Source organism: Thermobia domestica, chromosome 1, assembly GCF_964235325.1.
Source record: "Thermobia domestica chromosome 1, izTheDome1.hap1.1, whole genome shotgun sequence".
Taxonomy (NCBI): Eukaryota; Metazoa; Arthropoda; class Insecta; order Zygentoma; family Lepismatidae; genus Thermobia; species Thermobia domestica.
In genome coordinates, this window is record NC_137454.1 from 22683043 (window position 1) to 22705348 (window position 22306).

At 35.9% G+C, this 22306-nt stretch overlaps 1 protein-coding gene across 2 annotated transcripts in view; it reads right to left on the reverse strand.

Annotated features, from left to right (window-relative positions):
* The window catches only part of LOC145665958 (1-acyl-sn-glycerol-3-phosphate acyltransferase beta-like), a 31849-nt gene that overhangs the window by 5697 nt on the left and 3846 nt on the right, over nucleotides 1–22306 (reverse strand). Inside the window, exons 3-5 of one of the 2 annotated variants that reach the window (XM_081733064.1) lie at nucleotides 19436–19569; nucleotides 2743–2924; nucleotides 1125–1296 (exon numbers count right to left, since the gene is read on the reverse strand). In XM_081733064.1, the coding sequence (XP_081589190.1) occupies nucleotides 1125–1296; nucleotides 2743–2924; nucleotides 19436–19569 (488 nt within the window). Of the gene's footprint in view, nucleotides 1–1124; nucleotides 1297–2742; nucleotides 2925–3049; nucleotides 3148–19435; nucleotides 19570–22306 lie in introns of those variants that run through there. The other variant, XM_081733067.1, reaches the window with a different exon arrangement.

The following is a 22306-nucleotide window of genomic DNA, read 5'->3' on the forward strand; positions in this document are numbered from 1 at the left end:
TGTTTGCCTCTTAATCGTGTTTCTACTTGTTTTCCGCCATCTTTGAAACATAGTTCCCGGTGTTGACTAGTGAGCTCTAGTGCAGTGTAGAAGTGACACAGCGAGAAATGTTGTTTCTAGCTGTTGACATATTTCTTCAGAAACATTATGTAAAACAATTGAGAACACATTGCGCAGTTTGCATGTTGACATTTTGTGAATACCTGGATTTGTTTACGTATTTCTTTCTACTGTGTTTGTCTGTAGCTTCAGTACATAAACCTTTATAATTAGATACCCAATATATTTGGCAATCACGAAGAAAACATAACCGAAGATTCTACACTTGTGTTAATTCAACACACAGGCTGTGTGTCGTTTTAACTACCGGCATTAGACACACAATTCCAAATGGAGAGTAAGTTGTTCTAATCACTTGTTTGTGTTATATTTTATCACAATTTCGTTAACACATAGGCATGTCGTTGAAATAACACAACGATTTTTATAGCGTATATACATATATGCTAATCATATGACAAAACTTCTAGAGCTCCCAATCTATTGTGAAATCAAATCATATACATTTTTCCTTGTAGATTTTACAAATTTATGCCTCCATAAAGTGAGACAACACCCTGAATTAGCTGAAACCTAGGAAACGTACCCAGGTGTGACCAAAACAGGATAAGATGAAGTTTAGTAAGAATAAAATGTCTCACGGAATCCCTTTCACTCTCTCTCTCGTGGCTCAAAGATTGAGAAACACTGGTATAGAGGTTTATCAAAATTCGTTGGACAACTTCTGTTTTGTATGTTGGAGATCATACTGAATTCCTAAGGAAATACAAATCAAATACAATAAAACATCTAAATTTGACGTTGCTTAATTTAATGTCCTTGTCAATTTGACCGAAATATCTGTGAAACGATAAAGATGTAATTACGTACTGTTATTTTTTAAGTTTCCTAATTACTTAAAGTGAGACATTTTTTGTGGAACCAACTTAGACAGTTTTGCATTGAATCCATCACAAGTCTTACGTATAAAATTGGATTTGTGGTCATCAACAAAGGTTAAAAAGAGAAGAATAATCTGTATAATTTTATTTTAGAAATTTAAAGGAAATTTAAAGGAAATTTACCTCTCTTCTTTGTCCATTTTCCATTTTGTAGAAATGTGTATGGTGAAATCACAACTGGCACAATAGGTATTTGATTCTTAATGGCAACGTAGAAACCTCCTTTACGAAAAGGGAGCAATTTCTCTGAGGCTGGTCCACCACGAGTGCCCTCAGGATGCATCACTACATGGCACTGTGGGAAATAAGATTATGTACACTCATGTCCAAAATTATTGTCTCATATCTATAATATGTTGTTGTAGGAATATAATTTGATAACGAATTCTCCGGTATTTCTTATAATATTAGTAATGTGTATAATCAGCAAAGACATGTATGTGGCAAATTTGATGTCAAAAGAGCAGGAAATAAAAACAATAAAACGAAAATAGAACTTTCTTGTCCATTAAGCAACATTTTGTTTTACACATTCTAATTTTCGCATTTATGAAAATTTATGAAATTTACCACAAATATGCATTTCCCGATTATACACATAACATCAGTATTAAAAGTACCCTGCAAAATCATTATCGACTTATATTCTTACAAGAAGACAGTTATAGATATGCGACAATCATTTTGGACATGAGTGTACATAGGTACATAAAATGGAAGAAAGTTTAACATTCTTTCTCCGTAAGGGGATAAGTAACTAAACTGAATAATAATAATAATAATAATAATAATAATAATAATAATAATAATAATAATAATAATAATAATAATAAGTAATTCTTAATAAAAATAAGTAATTCTCATATTTTGATGTTAATCGTATCCAGAGTCCATTGGTCTTACAACTATATCTGGTGCTAGGTAATAGTTTTCAATGGTAAATTATATAACTACAGTTTTTATACTTAAACAGCAGTAAAGATTTCATGAGTTGGAGAACAAACCATTGAAACACAAGTCAAATACAATAAGAAATATCAAAATTGGTCTGTTGTCTATTGTTCTTTTGTAAAAATGAGATATCGTTGTGGAACCAACTTAGTCAGTCTTTGCATTAGATACATCATAGAAGTGAACAGTTTTTTTTTTTTTTTACTAAACTAAACTAAACTAAATTTTTATTTCCTCAGTTAAGTAGCACGGAAAAGACTATGATAGACTAGACAGCTTTATAACGTGTACTAACCACATAGGCTTTTATTTACTTCAATTTTGTGTTTTTGTGCACAGCAGTGCGCAAACTTCTAATTCATGTAAGTTCCCAACTGCCTCAAGACGTTGAGTCAACACTGAATATTAAGTACCGTCGCCTGGAAATAAAGACACTGTCTATTTCACTGCACGAGAGCAAAATTATAAAATACCATATTAATTGCTAATTGCATATTTCAACATAAGACGTACATCACATACCCAAGTGCTGTTAAGGTAGTCGAATCATTAATAACTATTCTTTCTGTACAAGTTATTTCTATACTGATTGTGGTAATTTTTCCTTCAAATCTCAAATAAACATAGTTTCGTAATAAAATAAATGAACAACTTTTTTTTATAAGTATACTTAGAAACTATCTTGGCATTGCATATTTCCAGAATTAAATCTAAAATACTATACCGGTCTAACTTAATCTTCATAGTAGGAATTGTTAAAGTTATATAGATATATATCTGATTTCCATACCTGGTCTGCAAGAAGAGCCTCTGTAACCTTAGCTTCGAAATCTTGGATTGAATCTTCTGCGCCAGGTTTGCGTAGGAATATCATTCCACTCAAATGGAGATACAACCCTGCCAAGCCAAAGAACAGCGTCTTCCTCTTTATTACTTTCTTCCCTCTCAGCACTGATACAAGCTTTATGTCAGCTGTAATGAAAGTAAACATACATATTTAATCTATAAGGAACAAAAGTTAAGTCCGTACATACAAATTTTAACCATGAGAAAAGTTTTAACACTCTGTTACTTTCAGTTGTCAGTTTTGTGCTTACTCATATAGTCTATAGAGAAATAAACTTTGTTGAAAAAACGTAGGTTCACTGTTTCATACTTTGTCTCAATTGAACCTTTTTGAGAAGTGTTTAATGGACTCAGAGCTCCTGTGAATCCTGATATTGTGAAACTATTATTGAGTTCTCACTTCTGTTTGCCTATTATCTAGCAAAAATATTACCTTTGCCTTATCAATAAATAGTCAAACACAAATGGATTTTGTCAAGCTGTACTCTCATGATCCAATAGCAACTGGTCAAAGTACATCTGGACAGATGAATGAAAAGTTTCTTATATTCAAAACTGATGAACTTCAATTTCTACGCCGCCCAATCAATGTAAGTGTATCCTCTAAGAATACTGCACCCCTCAAAGGTAGCAACTGTAATTCGGTCCTAGTATGGGGTGATAATGGGATGAAATGTAGCGTGTACTAAGTTGAGACATCGAGCTCCTCCGTGGCTAAGCGGTTAGCGTACGCGCCTTTGGCGTGGGAGACCCGGGTTCGATTCCCGGCGGGAGCTCATGTGGTTCGGATTCCACGTTAATCAGTAGGTCCACGTCTCATATAGCCTCGCTGCTGAAAGGGACGCTAAACTAAAATCAACTCAACTAAGTTGAGACATTTCATGTCGTAGATGGAACTATAACTTCGTAAATGCGCAAAAGAATCTGGGAACAAGTTCTGTTACGGTAGGCAAGGTAAAATGTCCTGATTATGAGCTTGTATTGTACGATGATGATCCAAGCTATACGTAAGGGCTCGCGGAGATGCTTTTCAAAGCGAATCTGGATCTGAATCAGATTGTGCACTTTTGGAATGACTTCACACCAAGCCAAGGCAGCTTGAAAGAAGATTGCGAAATTACTCTTCCGTGAGTGTACAATAAACAGAATCCCAAGGAGATGTGATTTCATTATTGAGTTCTAAACCGTTACTATCCATGTCGGTCTCGGCGTCCCACACAATGGAGATAAAATATGATGATATTATTCTTTCTTTACAACTTTAAAATCAGACTGGCAATATCGAAAACTTTTTACAGGGGATGATCATAAATGGATCCTGGCCTGTAAACAGTTTTCAATGCTGCCAGTCTGATTTTAAAGTTGTAAAGAAAGAATAATATGGTTATATTTTATGTCCCCTCTGGGGGACGCGAGGGGGGGTCGGGGGGGCCGAGACCGACAGGGTTAAGACTGGTCTACGATGTGCAATCGGTTAAATGTTAAGTTAATATTATTTTAAATGAATAAATTTATCTTCAAATGTACAAATCTGCTGAGCCAATATGTGAATTTTCAATTACTTCCATAATTGAGGAGAATTTTTTGAATACTCAATAATCATTTCTTTAAAAAATGTTGCTAATCTTAATTAAGAATGCAGAAATTTAAATTTTGAAACATCAAACACATAATCAAATTAATGCTCAAAATATCACAATTCTTATATCTCTAATGTTTAAATACGATATTTTAAAAATTTGTTTCTTGAAAACGTTACTTTTTATACATACGTTTATCGAGTTTTGATTTAACCCTTTCGGTCCCAATGTGCACATTTGTGCACACAAATTGATATATTTTTCCTGATCGTTTCGTTAAATCTGATCGATTAGTTCCTGGCGTACACACGCGTGGACGTCTGAACACCACATAGATTTTTTCCGGTAAGCTCGAGTACAAGTGGCAACTGCCTTTCAATTGGTTTTAGATGGCAGGTGTTGGTGGAACACAGACTTTTGTAAGTTGGAAAAGCAAGTATCATTTTCGCCCAAATATGTTATTGCTACAATCAAGGTATTTTTGTTATAAACAATTAAAATTTCAGAGACTTGTTGGCGATTATTACCTTCGCTTTATCTCTGGAGAACAAAAAATAATGAGATTTTTTTTAATGTTCACAATTGTGTACACAGGTTTTATATTAGATAATTGTTTCTCTATATTCTTTCGTATACTTTTTAGGTTTGTTTTCCTACAAAATTGTACATGTTAGAAACGAAACGATGTAAATGCATTGAAAGAAGTAAAATATCTATTTTTAACGATAGTAGTATTTCATTTTCATTATTAGAAAGTATAGGAGAATTTGTAACTATAATAATTTCCACTATTTGTGCTAATGATTGGTGTAACAAATATTGCAAGCATATAGTCAATGGTTTCGTTCTTTTCATTTTTAGGAGAGCTAACCACAGAAGACATTCTAGATTTGCTTTAGGATTCAGATATCGACAATCCAGATAAGTACCCAGATTTTATGGATAATGACTCCAGTAACTCTAGCAGTGAAGATAGCGATGGCGGTGTTGCAACAGACGAAAATAGCAAGCAATTAATTGTTGTACTCGTTATCTGTTCTAAAGAACTGAATTACAACACGAGGTTAGTTGGTTAATCAGAGGAGGGCCCATTTAGTTGTAGTGCGACACGTTCAAATTTGAATTTTAACTACCTCAGAATTTTGTCCAATTTTTGTTTAACCAAGAAAAAATTTTGTACAATCCAAATAAACGACGGAGGGTCATTTTAAAGTCTGACCACTTCAATTATCTATAGTGCGATATCTTCTAAATAAACAAACTTGTGATTGGCCAAATAACTTTGTGTAGATAATTCAATTCTTTAGAATAGATAACGAGTACAATTTATTGTTTACCATTTTCGTCTCTCACAACACCGCCATCACTATCTTCACTGCTAGAGTTATTGGAGTCATCATCCATAAAATCTGGATCATTATCTGAATCTTCGATATCTGAACCCTAAAGCAAATTTAAGACATCTGTGATTTAGCTCTCCTAAAAATGAAAAGAACGAAAACATTGACTATATGATTGTTTCTGAAAAGTAGAGATGAAAAGTGCTTTTGTTCCACAACAATAAGAAAATGGATATTCAGAAACACAACAAACAATTTGATGTCATGTTAAGTTCTCAAGAAAGGAGAAAAATTTAAAGAAAACATTACTAAATAACATAGTACAGTATTCCGTTCACGCTATTTTGAGTAAATAAATGTAGCTGTTGTTTCATTGTATCACAACAATGTAATAATATGTCAGAAGAAAGGTGTAGTGTTTACAAGAAACGGAATAAAATGTATCATAATTGTTCACAAATATTTAGATATGCAATTGCTTGTTACTGAACCAATGTGCACAAACGTGGACATAGTATTTTCTTGTAAAATAATAAACAAATTCAAATTCTGAAAAATAAATTGAAAAATATGATTTCAAATGATGCAGCATACAAACAATTGAAAGATGGCTTAAAAAGGATGGTAGTCTGGGACAGAAGGGGTTAAAAAAAAACTCCTCAACTTATTATATGGAATTGATACTTGCGATGAGATCTTGTATACCTAATTTTTATTTAGATATGTAAACAATATCCAAAGTAGAACTTTATTTTTATTTTTCTTCAAACTTTGAAAGCGAAAATGATAGCTTTCTTAAAATAAGATGTTTGTACGTATGTTTCTAAACACTGTATGCAGTATGTAAATTACCATCTTATAGTGACTTCTCGTGAGCTCGCTTTTGTAAGCAGTTAGCGTACACGTTTTTGGCCTCGGATTCGTTTCCCGGTTGTAGCTCATGTGGTTCGGATCCTACCTTAAGTTGTAAATCCACCTTTCATTTAGCCTCACTGCTGAAAGGGGACATTAAACACAAAACGTAATAAAATTAAATGACTTCACATACAACACTAGTGGCGTCTAACTAGATCTTTGGAAATAATCAACATTATTTAGCATTAGAGAACGTTCAAATGTAAAAACTCACATTATAAAACAGCATTTTCATATTTCTTGTTCTATTCGCTAATGTCAAAGATAATTTAACTCACTGTTACCATCCAGCAAATACATTAACCATTTCTCCGTTCTGTACAGTCATGTCCAAAATTATTGTCGCATGTCTATAAATATGTTGTTTTAGGAATATAATTTGATAACGAATTCGCCCGGTATTTCTTATAATGTTAGTATGCGTATAATCGGCAAAGATGTGTATAATGCAAATTTCATGTCAAAAGAGCAGTTAACAAGGTCAATAAAACGAAAATAAAACTTTTTGGTCCATTTAGCAACATTTCGTTTTACTCATTATAATTTTCGTATTTATAATTCTTTTCCTATGAAATTTACCACCAATAGACAATTTCCTATTGTACACATAGTATCAGTATTAAAATTACCCTGCAAAATCATTATGAAATTATATTCTTACGAGAAAACAGTTTAAGATATGTGACAATCATTTTGGACATGAGTGTACCTAGTGGTGCATGATTTACAAATACCCTGTAGCATTGAACTCTATACGTGAAGAAATCATTTCTCATAACGCAATAAACAGTGCGTATTCAAAATCGATTTAAAATATATTGAAATCGCATCCGGTACATCAAATTATGTTTGGTTTAGCACTTTTCTCGATAGTAAAGTGATTATTATGCAATTTGTTATCTGTTAAAGTAGCTTTGGGTGGCATATTTGACACGAGATGATATGGGCAAATTAGTGAGTTTGGTTGAAGATGTAGATTGAGAATTGATGACCGCAAGGAGGATAAGCGAAATGTCACTTTTTGGTCGAAGTTGAATTATGGATATCTGTGTCAACGCCTTGAGGAGTAGCATCAAGTGTTTCTTTCAGGCATGCTTTTTTGGGGGACCAGTGCCCTCCCCCCCCCCGGAGGAGATAAGATTAATACGTACTAGAATAGTACCAGCAGAGGGAGGTAAATAGTTTCAGAATAAATAAATAAGCATTTTAATACTGCTTCTTTACAAGTGTTCTAAAGCTCGTGCTGAAACTATTTTTTTTTTTATATATATTTAGAGACAGGATTGTGCCTTGTGTCTGTGACTGCCAATCTTGAACAGATAATTGACAATTTGTAACATATTTAAAATCTTCAATGTATATTAAAAACTTCTAAAATTAAAGAAACAAACAGGCTGTACGCTTATCACTTTGTTGGACCTGAAAAAGGATAAAGATCTGAAACGATTTTACATTGCATTGAAATTCGGAAATCAGAATATGAAATTTGTAACTTTAGTACTGAGGAGAACTTGTCAAGCAAAATCCTTTCAAGAAGATATTGTATAGAACTTGTTTTCAACATCAAGGTTGCAAATTTAATTTTATGACTTCCGGATTTCCATAGAACTTGGCGTAGTTTCATAATATTTCTTTGATATTTACAAATTCAATTTGAAATTCAGCGTAGTTCGAACATTCTTTATATTATGTTCGGCAGAGTTTAAAGCTCCCGCTTAAGTATTCTGAAACAATGCAAATTTCTATGGAAAGCCGAAAGTTAAAAAAAAAATTAAATTTGTAACCTTGACACTGTGCTGAAAATAAGTTCTATACAGTATCGCCTCGAAGTCTTTGCCTGACAAGTTCTTCTCGGTACTAAAGTTACAAATTTCATATTCTGATTTCCGAATTTCAATGTGATCTGACATCACGTCAGATCTCTATCCTTTTTCAGGTCCAACGAAGTGATAAATGTACGATAAGTTGGATTGTTTTCACATTTATGTTTCTGATGCGATATCACTACTTTTTGAAAAGCATTTTACCTAGTACCTAAAGCTGCAGATAGACCATTTGTTATTTTATTAAATAGTAATAGTGATAAATAGTCAATTCTTATTTTCTCCTTATCGTTCTAGATTTTCTCTCTTATAAAAAAATAGATTTTTATTGGTTTTTCAGCAACTCGGCAAATCAATTTGCAATTTTAACATATCTGTGCCCCTATTATTCTCCATGAACTGGTAAAGTTAACATTTTTATAAGTTTTATCTTTATATACATCAAATACTTACTTTTGTGCGAAATTTCAGATTCTTTTGTTTATAGGAAATATTCTTTGTATGTATTTGACTCAGATTTAAAAGTTTTTTGTTTTTAGAGGAAGGGCTGCGCAAATATCGTGGCTTCATGATGAATCGTAAGGAGGATGTGATAAAACAGTCGTTGTATGAAATATTTTGAGAAAGCCTGGTGTTTCCTATTGTAGACACTAATCCGTACTATACCCCCACGGGTATTACTGACCCTTCTCAACAAAGTACTAACACCAGACAGTCGTAGTGCACAAATATTCAGTGTTAGTAACTCATAGCAAGTATATGTTGCAGTACGTGGATGTTAACCAATGATGTCGTTCAAATAATTTAACAACTGGTTCTTAGATCAGTACGATAACCCGAATTACTATTATTATTATTACTATCTGATTCTTAATACAACAATCCTAGTTGTACTGATTACGATTTTAACATATATGATTTTATATTGATTTTCAAAACTAGTACTATAAAATTATTTTTTTTTGTAAGTACTACATCTAGAGGTGGAGAGACGTTTGTAACAACTACTTCCGGGAACCTGAGAAATTTTAACAAGGATTCAAACGAAACGGCGCGAACTGACTGAATAAGACTACGGTGTTAGCATTATTTTGATAACTATCTGTATATCTTCAGTGTACAAGGAAGGATCAGAAACTAAGGTTACAAGGCCGATATTTCTGAACTTCCGGCCTGGTATAGAGGAATGAGGAGTGTGTGATAATTTTAATACACGGAGTTGGCAACTATGCAGAGTTTTAGCCACTTTCGGCGCTAGTTGTATGTAAACACAAATGGCGACTCGTTTTCCGAATGGCGACTAGTTTCCGCTCAGTTATTCGATTTCTGTGGGCGAAACATGCAACCGCGGCTAAAATACACTGGCAGCTTGCAGAGGTTTACGGAGAGAATCTAATGTTTTGTCAGCATGTCGTAGAATAGTGTCGAAAGTTTGCGCTTCATAGGAAAAAAAAAACGTCACCAACGAAGAGTGCAATGGCCAACCCGGCACGGCATCAACAGATTTGAACACAGCTGGAACATCATCGACCACTCTCCCTACAGCCCGGACCTCGCTCCAAGCTACTTTCACCTGTTTCTACACTTCTAGGACCACCTAGATGAAGGACCTAGTTCACTTCAGTCGAAGTGGTGAAACATTTCGTGACAACGTGGTTAAACACGCAAGGACAGGATATTTTTGCCAGGAGTGAATGTTCAAACTCATCCACGATGCGACAGGACTAGCTCGGGAGAGTAATGCTCCCGGAAGTAGAAACGAGAAACACAGTTCTGATTGGTTGGCGTTATCCACTTCTTGCCACGTTGCATTAAAATAGCAGAAATCAAACGCTTGCTGCTGTCGGCCTTCGTGGCTGAGTGGGCTAGCGCTATATGCTAGTAATAAAATTCTCTTTTGGCGTGAGTTCAAACCCGGCCCGAGGAAAATTTTTTTAACACTTATTATTTTTATAACACTTATTAAATTAAAATAATATGAAAATAATACTTAAAAAAGTGATTTATTTACTTTTGTGCAGATAAGTAGTTGTAGTACTTATGCCCTTGTACTCCATGATATAGGGCTCGTTTTGTTCCCCTTGTACTTCATGATAAAAATTTTGTGACCAACTTAAAACAACTGGCTAGGATAGCGCGTAAAACAGCTGGCTAGAGTAGCGCGCGGAAAAACGTACTTCCGGGAGTATTACTCTCCCGAGCGGGTCGTGATGCGACAGGTAGCTCAATCGATATAGGGACCAGTGTTGCCAGACCAGTCAGTTGGAAAATCAGGAGATTCGAAGATGAAAAAACAGGAGGAAGCAGTAGACACATACAGTGGTGGCATTTGAATGTTAATCCGGGGGAGCAATAAAATTTGCCATTATTAAGGGGGCAGTAGTCAAAACAAGCAGTCCAGAATTCATTTCCGATGGACTACATTGAGCAAATGAAAGGGAAAAGTCCCGATTTATAGTCTATGAATATTATTTGATACACACGTGTGTGAAGTAAAACATAGTGAAAGAGCAAAGTGAAGTGGGAAAATGTCTTTTCATGCACGTAGCGATAACGTAACTATATGGTACAGTCACACGTGATCGTGGCGTAAGACGATTTCTTGCTAACGATCGTGGAGAAATGATCTAAGCCACTCTTCCAACCCAAGTCCCAATCTAAACAAGACTTACTTGTAAATCTTACAGAAAGTCATAAAAACGCTAACCATAATGCATATAGAAGATGACGTACAATTATATTCTTTGGATTCATATTATATACAGTAAAGCTTTATAACAATATGCTCTACAGAGCTTTGTGTATTATAACAGAGAAATTTCATCTTTTTATGTGAGGAAACATTGAAAATTCAATATTAATAATAATATATTTCTTCAGCTTCTCGAAATAAGGAAAAAGCAGGAGATTTTTTACTTTTCATTTTCTTTCGCAGTAGATCAGTAGAACGTAGAAAAAGCAGATCTCCTGCAAAATAAGTAGATCTGGCAACACTGATAGGGACTATGTCGAAAAATAACCTGATGCATGTGCTATCTGTTGGCTGTATTGGTTAGATGAAATAATATATTGCAGACTATGTAACCTTACTTTCTTATCACCACCCCTCGTAGTTGATAACCCACTGTTGTAATCGTATTTTAGGGTACAGGTGTGTTGATGAGATTACTTAGAGGCACATCATTTTTCCGTTGGAATTTATAGAAACAAACTGGAGAATAATAAAAGTGAGGAGGAAAAAATATATATTTGGGGCTGAATTGTAAGTTTGGGGGAGAATTGTATATCTGAGGGGGAATGGTGAATTCAAAGAGGTTTGCGCCCAACAAATTGGGAGAATGGACATCCATGCAGTCAAAGCTGAGAAACATTTGTAGGAAAATTGAATTGTTGCAACAGGCCCGTATCCAGGGAGGTCTAGGGATCCGCGCCCCTAAATTTTTGCTGGCCTCCCCTAAAATTTTCATACTAGGCTTGCAAATGAACTATGAACTACACTGAGAAAAAAATTATAAGTCGCGTACTTAAAAAGATAGGTTACATGCGTAATTTCTGTAGTTTTTGGACTTAACGTGCAGCAGACGTATAACTGAAAACGCATGTGTTTTATAATACTTTCTGTATAAGTGTTCCATCTATACGTACTTTCTGTATGAAACAATGTAGGCGGTCAGGATCTCACATACAAATGGACGTATATAACATATAGCTGACGAAGGTAACATAAGTATATGCATGTGATATAGAGAAAACTGTTAGATGTCAGACATCCTGCAACGGCATGATGTAACATCTAAGGGCAGTGCCTATGTAGCATACGGATAACGTATGCTCCGTACTGATTTCTATAGTAAGCAAGAGGATACCGTATATTTGTATAATATACCGCTGTCCGGAGAACGGATTTTTCTCTGTGTATATAATATGGTTGAATCCCCCCCCCCCTAACTTCAGCCGGGCCTCCCTACATTTTTGGGCTGGCTAGCGGCCTGTGTTGCAACTATGCGAAACTAAAAATCCGAGTAATCTGATCAAAAAGAAAGAAAAACGCTCCTGTTCCAAAAATCTTATTTAAGTAGATGTTACGCACATTCAAAATTTTGGAGTACATACAATAGTTCATTACACGAAGACTTATTACTAAGACATTTAGTTATAATTATATTTTGATGCCAAATAAATATGTTGATAACTTTCATTGAAATACCATTACGATGTCAATTAAACGTTTCAATTTAAAAACAAAAAGAAACAATAATGGTATGAATTGTTGTTGAATCTAAAGAAACAAAATAATGAACGCCCACGAAAATTAAGTTTGGTTTTTGTGAGGGGGAGCAGTGTTATTTTCTTTTTTTTTCTTTTTTTTTTTTAAATGGGGGTTAGTAAGTTAATTCTTGATTTGAAACTGGAAAAGATCATAGTGTTTGCAAAATGTTGCTCCTGGAACTGGAACAGTTAAACACCGCCGTTCAACCCGCTTTAGCCTTGTGACCAGGTCATTCTGGAAAGGACAGAGCATTAGAAAATAAAAAAAATATGGCTGGAGACGCGCAACAAGCGACTATTCGAGAATCTGATTTAAGTGCTGAAGAACTACGTGTTCACAAAGAATTTTGGGAATTTCTTGAATGTCCCATCTGCTTCGAGATACCTTTACCACCTATACCTACGTGCACCAAAGGTCATCATGTATGTAACAATTGCATAAATAAGATAAAAAACTGTCCGTTATGTCAGACTCAGTTCAAAGATGGAAGAGATTTCTCCGCTGAAGGTCTGGTGCAGAAAATATATCTACCTTGTAAATATAGGTCAATGGGATGTGACGTTCTTTCCCGTTTTGTCACCAAGGAATCCCACGAAAATATGTGTCCTTTCTATCCTTACACTTGTCCACTTGACAAATGTCATCAATTGGTATGCGCACAGAAGATTTATGAACACGTATTGGAACAACATAAAGAAAATACGTTATCAGGAACTGCCAATGAGGGAAAGTTTTCATTCCCTTTTGGATTTGATTTCTCGTTACAACCGTCAGGCACCATCTTGATAAACCTTTCAGAGTGGGGCATCTTTGAACTCAGGATCCAAAGACTGCAAAAGCAATGTCTAATGAGTATTTTCATGAGGCTGTTGAAAGCCTTCGACAATAAAGATGATATTTTCACTTACACTTGTGAAGTGTACAACAAAACCACTTCAAGAAGATTGTCCTACTCAGGCCCTGTCCAGCGTTTCTACGTGCCTGAAGAGAGCTTAACCAGTAGCCACGATTGTTTGGTCTTCTCTAGCACTTACGCAGAGCCAAATGAGCCCACCAGATTCTTCTTTTACGTACAAATAAATCAGAAATAAGAGGCTGCAACGTCACTAAATGTTGAATTATTTATATTTTTGTTGAATAAATTTATACTCAAACATGTAAATATGTTGGAATACTTTCTGAATTTTTAAAATTAGTTCCTCGTTTTACAATTTGGAATTCATACTTCCAATTAAAAGTAAATCATTCTGGTAAATCATTGGAAATCATTTCTGGTTAATTCTGCAAACTGTAAACTATAATGTTTGGATGTAGCTTCGGTGCTGATAAAGGTCACCAAACTAACAACGAAGCGATCTAAAAAGTAACTTATTTCTGATAGCTGATTCTGCCAGAGATGGAGTGTATCAGTGGATCGCGGATCAATTGGGTCAGATTTGGATAGTGGGTCAATGGTCCGTGGATCAAAACCAGTGATGACAACTTGAAACCTTATAAAAAAATCCCTTCTTGGAAGACAGAAATTCCCCCTAAATTTCCCACGCGATACACTAATTACAAATTTTTCAAAAAATTGTAAGATATGAAAACAGAAACTACTGCATGTTTACTTACTTTTTTCAATATTACGGTGAATTATTGGTGAATTCCGATCTTTTAAACTCCTCATAAGTCTTCTTTAAGTAAAAGAGACTATTAAAAACAACGAGAGTTTAGTATTTCTATTACGCGTTTGTGCCATAATGTTCTACTGACCGTAATGAAACTAGACAAATTTAATTCTCCAATTATTCCATGTGGGGCGTTTTAGAAACTGTCTGTTTCTCTTTTGGAAATTTTACTTTCTTACATTCATGACTTTAAATAATCGAGAGTACAATTTACGTTCTCTCGATGAATTCATCTTCGCGAAAGACCGTCAGCGAAACTTTCAACCTGCTACTTCCATTGATAGCGATTTGTGGCTTTCAGCGTCTCCACAACCGTACAAAACCGTCTTCAAGCTGCTGGTATTCACAGCAGGAAGCAAGCGCGGAAGAACATTCCCATATCAATTCAATCAAATCATTGAGCCACCAGAACTGGATTTTATCTCTAGTATAAGACTGGTGGCCTGTTGCTTGTTACTCACTCCGCTACACAAATCTCAGGCAAGGAACGGCAAAATAAGTCAGGTATTTTATGGATGGATGTCTGCTGTTGGTCTTGGAGAACTATTGGGTGTATCTTCTCGAATGAACTCTGATAAAGACATAGACATTCTGGACAACTGCATGTTTCCCACTGAGTGAGATGGCAACTATTAACTTCGTGCAGGATAATACCAATGTCTATACATCGAAATTTACTAAAGAATGGTTTGGAAAGCTCCTCTTTTGCTTTTAATGGGCAAACAAAACTGGTCAATTTTATGGAAACTCGTAAGATTAGTTGTTCATGGCCAGCGCCGTAACTTAGATTTCTAGGGGGCAAGCATTAATACGCGTATTTGGGCCCTCTAGAAAAAGTTGTTTTTCTAATTCTTGGGTCCACTCTTTTCATCTTTCTTTTACTCTTTATGACCTCACCGGAACCTGTGGGCCCTCCCACACGGCAAGGTCTGCGGGGCCGTTAGTTTCGCCCTGGGCCCGTTCCATACCTGATAAATTCAAGGGACAATATTGACAAATTCAAAGTCACGAATTAATGTTATTTCTATGGCCCCTAATAGTAAACATGTTTTTACTGAAACGGATCCATGACTCATTTTTGTTTTATTTGCCTTTTGTGTGCTGTTTTGTTTATGTAATGTAGTAAACCTTTTTGATACTTAATTTATAATTTCATGTTCGTATCGTATATGGAGTAAGAAACTTCTGTTAAAGTGAGCCCTCTCGAATGGCGGGGAGCTTCCCTGGGGGGCAGTTGCCCCTCCTGCTCCCCACAAGTTACGACCCTGTTCATGGCCTGTAAAACGTCTTCACTTCTATCAATTGTACAGGTTCGAATTCAAATCATGGTGAGTTCAAATTTGCGCCAGTGGCACAAGGTAATTAGATCCTGAAAATACTATGTATCCATATGAAAAAGTGCGCAAAACACTTGTGGAAAAAGCCACCGTCCCTATTCATCACAAATTTTCAGCAACAATTTCCTATTCTGTACCAAGAAAGGAATTGCTGTCGTATGGATGTTCGGTATATGGATAATGGTATTCTTGTAATCTCTGGTGCGCAATATAAACTTTATTTCATGCTAGGAAAATTAAGTTACCTCAAACACAACCTTTCAGTTACAAATAGAAATGAACGATTAGCAGAGCTAATTACCATGCTTGAAACGAGTAAAGGAACTAATTAGGAAAATGAGACTGGTAGAATGAATTTCAAAATAATTGAGAATACACAGTACCTAACAATTTTATCAAAAATATTGAAATGATGTAGGGTTATATAGATAGTTGTAAACAAGGGCCCCGATTTCTCTGTAAATTGGGGGGGAGTATATATATGAAGATTTTAAGACAAATTGCACTCAAATTATGCCAAATATTGTATATTCACAAATACAATAGGGGGTCCATATGAGCTTTGGGGGCCCGGGCCCCCTCGGCCCTCCTAGGATCGGCGCCGTTGGTTGTAAAAATAGATATCATCCGTCTAAATAGAAAATTTTTTGAGCTAAAACCGTAGACAGAAACGGGATTAATCCAGTGCTAACTACGGGAGAAACCATTACGGTGATGAAAGAATGGGATAGTAGAGATCATTTCACTATCCTCTAACTTTAAATACATTCTCGTTCTTCACCTAGTTCCTGAATTTGTGAACTTTATGTTGTGCTTCATGTATGATCCAAAAGACAGAATGTGGAAAAAGTAGACTTTTTCCAGGAGAGATACCTCGTGATTATTTAGATAGCGTACACCCCTTTGACGCGAAAGATCTGGGTTTGATTCCCAGCGTGAGCTCATGTGCTTCGGATCCGAGGTTAAACTATAGATCACATATAGCATCATTAGTGAAAGGAATGCTAAACTCAAGTCAATCTTCCCAGGAAGATGAATATTGAACTATAAACATTCTTCTTTTAAAATAATACTGTGTGTTCCAATCAACTTCTTAATGAATTCACCCCCACACAAATTTACTTGAAGATGTAGACTTAATACCAAATATGTTGTTACCCATTGGTAATTGAAACAGCAAATATAAAAATTTCTTTCACTGCCATTCGCACATAAGATGTGGTAACAAAACACTTCCACAACTGCACCTTCCTTAGCATCCGTCGGGACTACATCAGCTGATTCATTATCCTTTGTCACTATTGTCAGAGCTTCCTTCAGTCTGGTCGATCACAGTCTTCTATAGATTACTCTTGGGTGATGTCAATAGCATCATACACGGTGACAAAGTCATTCATGCTGTAGCCTGGAAGCAAGATATCTTATGTGTCTGGAAGTTTGTTTAATACTTCCTCCTTTTCTTCTTCCTTGTTTTCCTTCAAGTTAGTCATCCTCACAATTTTTGAATATTACTATTTTAAGAAAGCAATTGACAAACTTTAACTATCACACTTAAGATCCTCTCATGGATTTGAAATGAAGTTCTGCTATCAAACAGAGAAATCTTAAAGGATGAAGAATTCTTAGCACCATCCATTATGCGTATTCAAAACTTGTCGCAACAAGCTCTTCCTGGATAGGAATGTGAAAGAATGTATAATTCGCACACCCGGTGGAAAAGTGTTACAACTCAAAAAATGGAAATTTTGAGTTATCATCGCTCAAAAGAGAATTGAGAGAGCGAGCTCTACCTGGTGGTATTTTTCCATAGATGGCAGAAACACCAGTGTTCCAGGAAGCGATTTTGATAGAATAACAAACTTTAAGAATCGTGTTCCCATAAATGTGTATTTTTGACTTGCAACAGTTTTCCACCGGGTGTGCGAATTCCAAATACAGTTGGCGCAACCCACTTGTGCCGTTAGCTAGCAAAACTTCTAACAACACTTTTCTTAAAATACTGTACAGATCCATGGGATGTACAGGACAGTAATCAAATGAAAAGGAGAATGTTTTTGTTCCGTGCACCCATTTTTACATTAAGGCCTGTAAGTTGATCTCAAAAGAAATCTGAAATTGTCCACGCTTTCTTATTGGAGTCATGTGTTATTGTGTAGGGACCGCACATTCTTAAAGCAGCAAGAATTCTTGATTTCCCAATTACAAATGACTGAGGTTTTCAGATCAACTAGCATTCGTTTCCAATATAACTGTGAGTCTTATCTTGCTGTGCTTGTCTTTACTGCATCTGTATCCTTAAATGTCACTGGTCAAAACATTCAAAAAACAGCCCAATTTCATCAATGTTGAGTATGATCTTTGGTTCATATTTCTGTACCTGAGAGCATGAAGTGCGAAAGTCCAATTTTGACGAAAATGAGTTAAAACTAGTTTTTGTATATCTTTCGATGATCTGCAACTAATGGATGCTAGTATTTGGTTCTATACAGCGTGATGATGTAATTAACCAAGCATATAATGTAGTATGTCCAATATCTATTTAGGCTTGAGGGTTTTTTGGCCGTTTTCTAGAAAACAAGGATTTGTGACTTACACACTTCATGCTCTCAGATATAGATTTACTGATCTATTCTTGCAATTTTCCGTTTACTCACTTTTTCAAGCTTCCATCGTATATATTATGGATTTGACCACACATATTTGTATCTATGTCCTAGTGTTTCCTGAATCTGTCTATTCATTCATTGGATGCAGAAAAATTGTCGATTTCAAGCATGATGAGTACTCTAGTCAGTTTATTCCTATGTTTCACACAGTCTATGCCACTTCAAACCAGCTTCTTACTAGGCTCGTGTTCATTATATTTTGAATAATTAGTAGTATATTTTCTTTTCTTTGAATTTGATCCACATTCAGAAAGTATGTTTGCTCTTTTCCTCACAATGATATACGGAGCAGTAAATACACCAAGACCCAACTCTCTGGCAATGCAATATGTCCCGCGAAATGCGTCCACTTTTTCCAACATGCAGATTTTTTTTATGGAAAGATACGCCCTTTTCTTTCTTTTCTCCATTTTAACCAATAAATATACAAAATGTGTCTAATAAAAGAACCAATAAAAAAGCGAAACAAACAACAGACGTTGCAAAGGCTTCTGGGTGCAAATATTGTAACACGTAATAATAAGAATAGCTGAGTCAACAAACAAAAGAAAAAAAGAAAGAAAAGAAAAGCAAAAAGCTATAAGCTTAGGAATAGTTGGACATCGTCCGGATTCATACTATCGCAAGTAGCATTTAGAAGCCTACAACAAAAACATAGCCGGGAAGCAAATTAGTTTTTCCCGAGCTAAATGTGGTAGAATCTGATAGGTAACACACAGATCACGAGTGTTACCACACATCATCTTGGCGAGAATCAACTGATTGTTCATTTTGTTGTCACGTTCTATTATTTCTATAAATGCCATCTTGCTTTCATGCTAGAGATCGACGTAACGCGGCATAAACAGCTAGATATTAAAATTTCATTAAGTAAAAAAAAAAAAAAAAAAAAACAAGGATTTTAATACATTGTAAATATAGAACTGGAGAAACTTTTTGTGCTAAAACGAAAAGAAATGTTCAGTGCAGGAACTTAAATTGAGAAAAATTACATTTGAAAGGAAGAATGAATGATACAAAAGAAAACTTAACTTACCAAAGACATCCAAGATGCTTTGATGGTTCATCACTCCCACGACAGGCGATTCAACTTCCAATGGATTGAAATCCACCATTTTAAACTCTAGTCCGAGCAGTTTCCTTACAAACGTGAACAGAGGTATGGAATAGCTGTAATAAACATTAGCAGTTCGTTATCTTTCAAAGCGAGCAAAAGTAAGCTTACGACAGCTTTCGACGGGCGTACTGAAAGTCGTGAACAACATGTTTTCACAATCTTTAGTTGTAAGTGAAACCAAGTATATCATCTCTCTTTCTTTCCTTCTTTCCAGACGTTGATGCTGTTTGTTGCTAGCACGTGACTACAGGTAGGTTTTCCAAAATGGCGGGCAGCGATGTTTCGTTTCGACAGCGTGCTGTGATTGAGTTCCTTGTTAAAGAGGACCAATCTGCTTCTGAAATTCACCGCAGACTACAGCGTGCTTATGGAGATGTGTGTATGGGTGCCAGCAGTGTTAGGAGGCATTTTAAGAATGCAAGCATGAGTATCGAAGATGAGCTTCGCAGTAGGCGCCCTCGACCTACCTCCACGAAACGTAACAAGGTAAGGGTTGATGAACTGATTAGGGGAGATAGGCGTATCACTGTGAATGAAATCATTGCAAAACTTGGTGTTGGACATAGTGCGGTGCTAGAAATGATTCACAGCTTAGGTTATCGGAAGATTTGTGTCCATTGGGTACTACGTTTAGTAAGCGAGGACTAGAAGTATCATAGACTAACCATTGCCCAAATCCTTCTTCAGAGATTTCGACGTAAAGGTGATGACTTTTTGACGAGTATTCTGACTGGAGATGAAACATGGTTCCATCATTATGAAATTGAAACAAAACGATAGAGCATGGAATGGCACCACTTGATTCGCCACCGAAGAACAAAGTGAAGATAGTGCAATCGGTTGCTAAAATTATGGGGAGCGTCTTCTGGGATGCACAGGGTTGCATTCAGGTTGACTTTCTTGAGCCTGGATAAACCACAAATTCTGCCCGTTACATCCAGACAGTTTTGAAACTCCGTCATGCCTTGCGTGATAAACGTCCTGAAAATAAGATTATCCTTCAACGGTTAATGCGCGTTCGCATACTGCACGTGCCACTTTGGAGCAGATCAGGAGATTTGGGTGGAAAACGCTTCCACATTATCCCTACAGCCCCGACATGGCACCGTCCGTCTAAAAATTTGTGTTTCGTGAAGGAACAGATGCGAGGCTATCGCTACGAGATACTGAAGAATAGTCGGCAAGCAGTGCGTCAGTGTCTAAAGGCAACTGGAATGGAATTCTATGGCAAAGGAATTTTTGAACTTGCAGAACGATGAGGAAAATGTGAGCTAAAAAAGGAGACTATGTGGAAAAGTAAAAAAAAAAGGTCTGTAGATTGGTTTCACTCACAAGTAAAGATTACGGTTGTGAAAAATGTTGCCCCTCGTACATTTATATGTGTGAGTGTATCTATCTGTTCCAGGATAACTTACTGATTTATACTACCTTACGTGTTTTCTATAAACTTCCTAATAATCATTACCACTTACTACTACAATATGTCCACGGAACGTTCTTTGAAAATCAAACAGGCTCTATACCTGTCCCGAGACATTTAGGCTTGCAGTAGAAACTGCGCGGGCATAAAATTTCTCTTGGATTTCAGTGGGATGTGCCTATTTCAGTAACTAAAAGTCGTCGTGTGGTTAACCCACATATAGTTAGAAATGTTCCACACGAATCACGCAGGAATTCCCGTTTCCGCGTTCTGGATTTCCTAAGGAATTCCACGTAACCCCTCGTGCACATTCTGTTATCCGAGATGACGTCAGTTGGATAATCAAGGGCATCTACTAAAGAATATTTTCAAAAAGTTACCTGGTAGCGCACCATAAAAAGCCGTTCCTGGCATATATTCCATCTCAGTTTCAATTGCCTAGCTGCATCAGTTCGTTGCAGGTAGTCACGTGTATTAAGTTTGCATACTGCGTGACTAGGCTCCGGATTCTTAGGTTCGAACCTATTTTATTCCTGTACAGTGAATGCAAAAAATTCGTGTTTCCTTTACATTTCAAGTTGCTATAAGTAGAACTATATTAATTTTATAGGACCTAAAATGTCCTAATTGGGGGGTTAGGACCTAAAAAATCCTAAATTAGCTTTTAGAACCTATAACGTCCTAAATGATTCTTTATAGTTATTTTTAACTTGAAAAATACTTTCAAACACGTAGTCACGTAGCTCTTCAAATTCTTCAAGAAGTGAAAGAGAAAAAAGTACCTGGGGAAGTTGGAAAAACAAAACTGCGGACAAGTTGGAGGCGGTTTTGAAACGCAGTCCTGATTTCACACAGATACAACTAGTGGGCCAAATTCTTCGTGGAGACGATGTCCAAGAAAATTTGCTATGGAATCCCGAGGAATTAGCCAGTATGAAATATGCGCCTCTTACATCGTGTGATGTGGAACGCAGTTTTTCTGCATTCAAGAGAATTTTGTCAGACGACAAGAAAAAGTTCACAACAGAAAATCCTGCCAAATATTTTGTTGTTGAGTGCCATTACAGAGAGTGAAGTGACCACTTTTTGCACTATAGAAAACATGAAAAGTGCCGGAAAAACAATATTTAAACATTCGTATTTCCTCAGTGTATCGTTATAAAAGTGAAGTGATATTTGTGGTGTTGTATAAAATTTCAAATATAAGAAAACTGACAAAAACTACTACTACTACTACTACTATAGTACGACAGGCTATACATATGTTAAACTATATTTCAGCTATCAAAAAAAGTCCAAGGTAAGAAGAGTTTTATTATTTTTATTACGCAGAAGACTGGTTAGCATAAAGCTTACTAAATTAAGGTTAC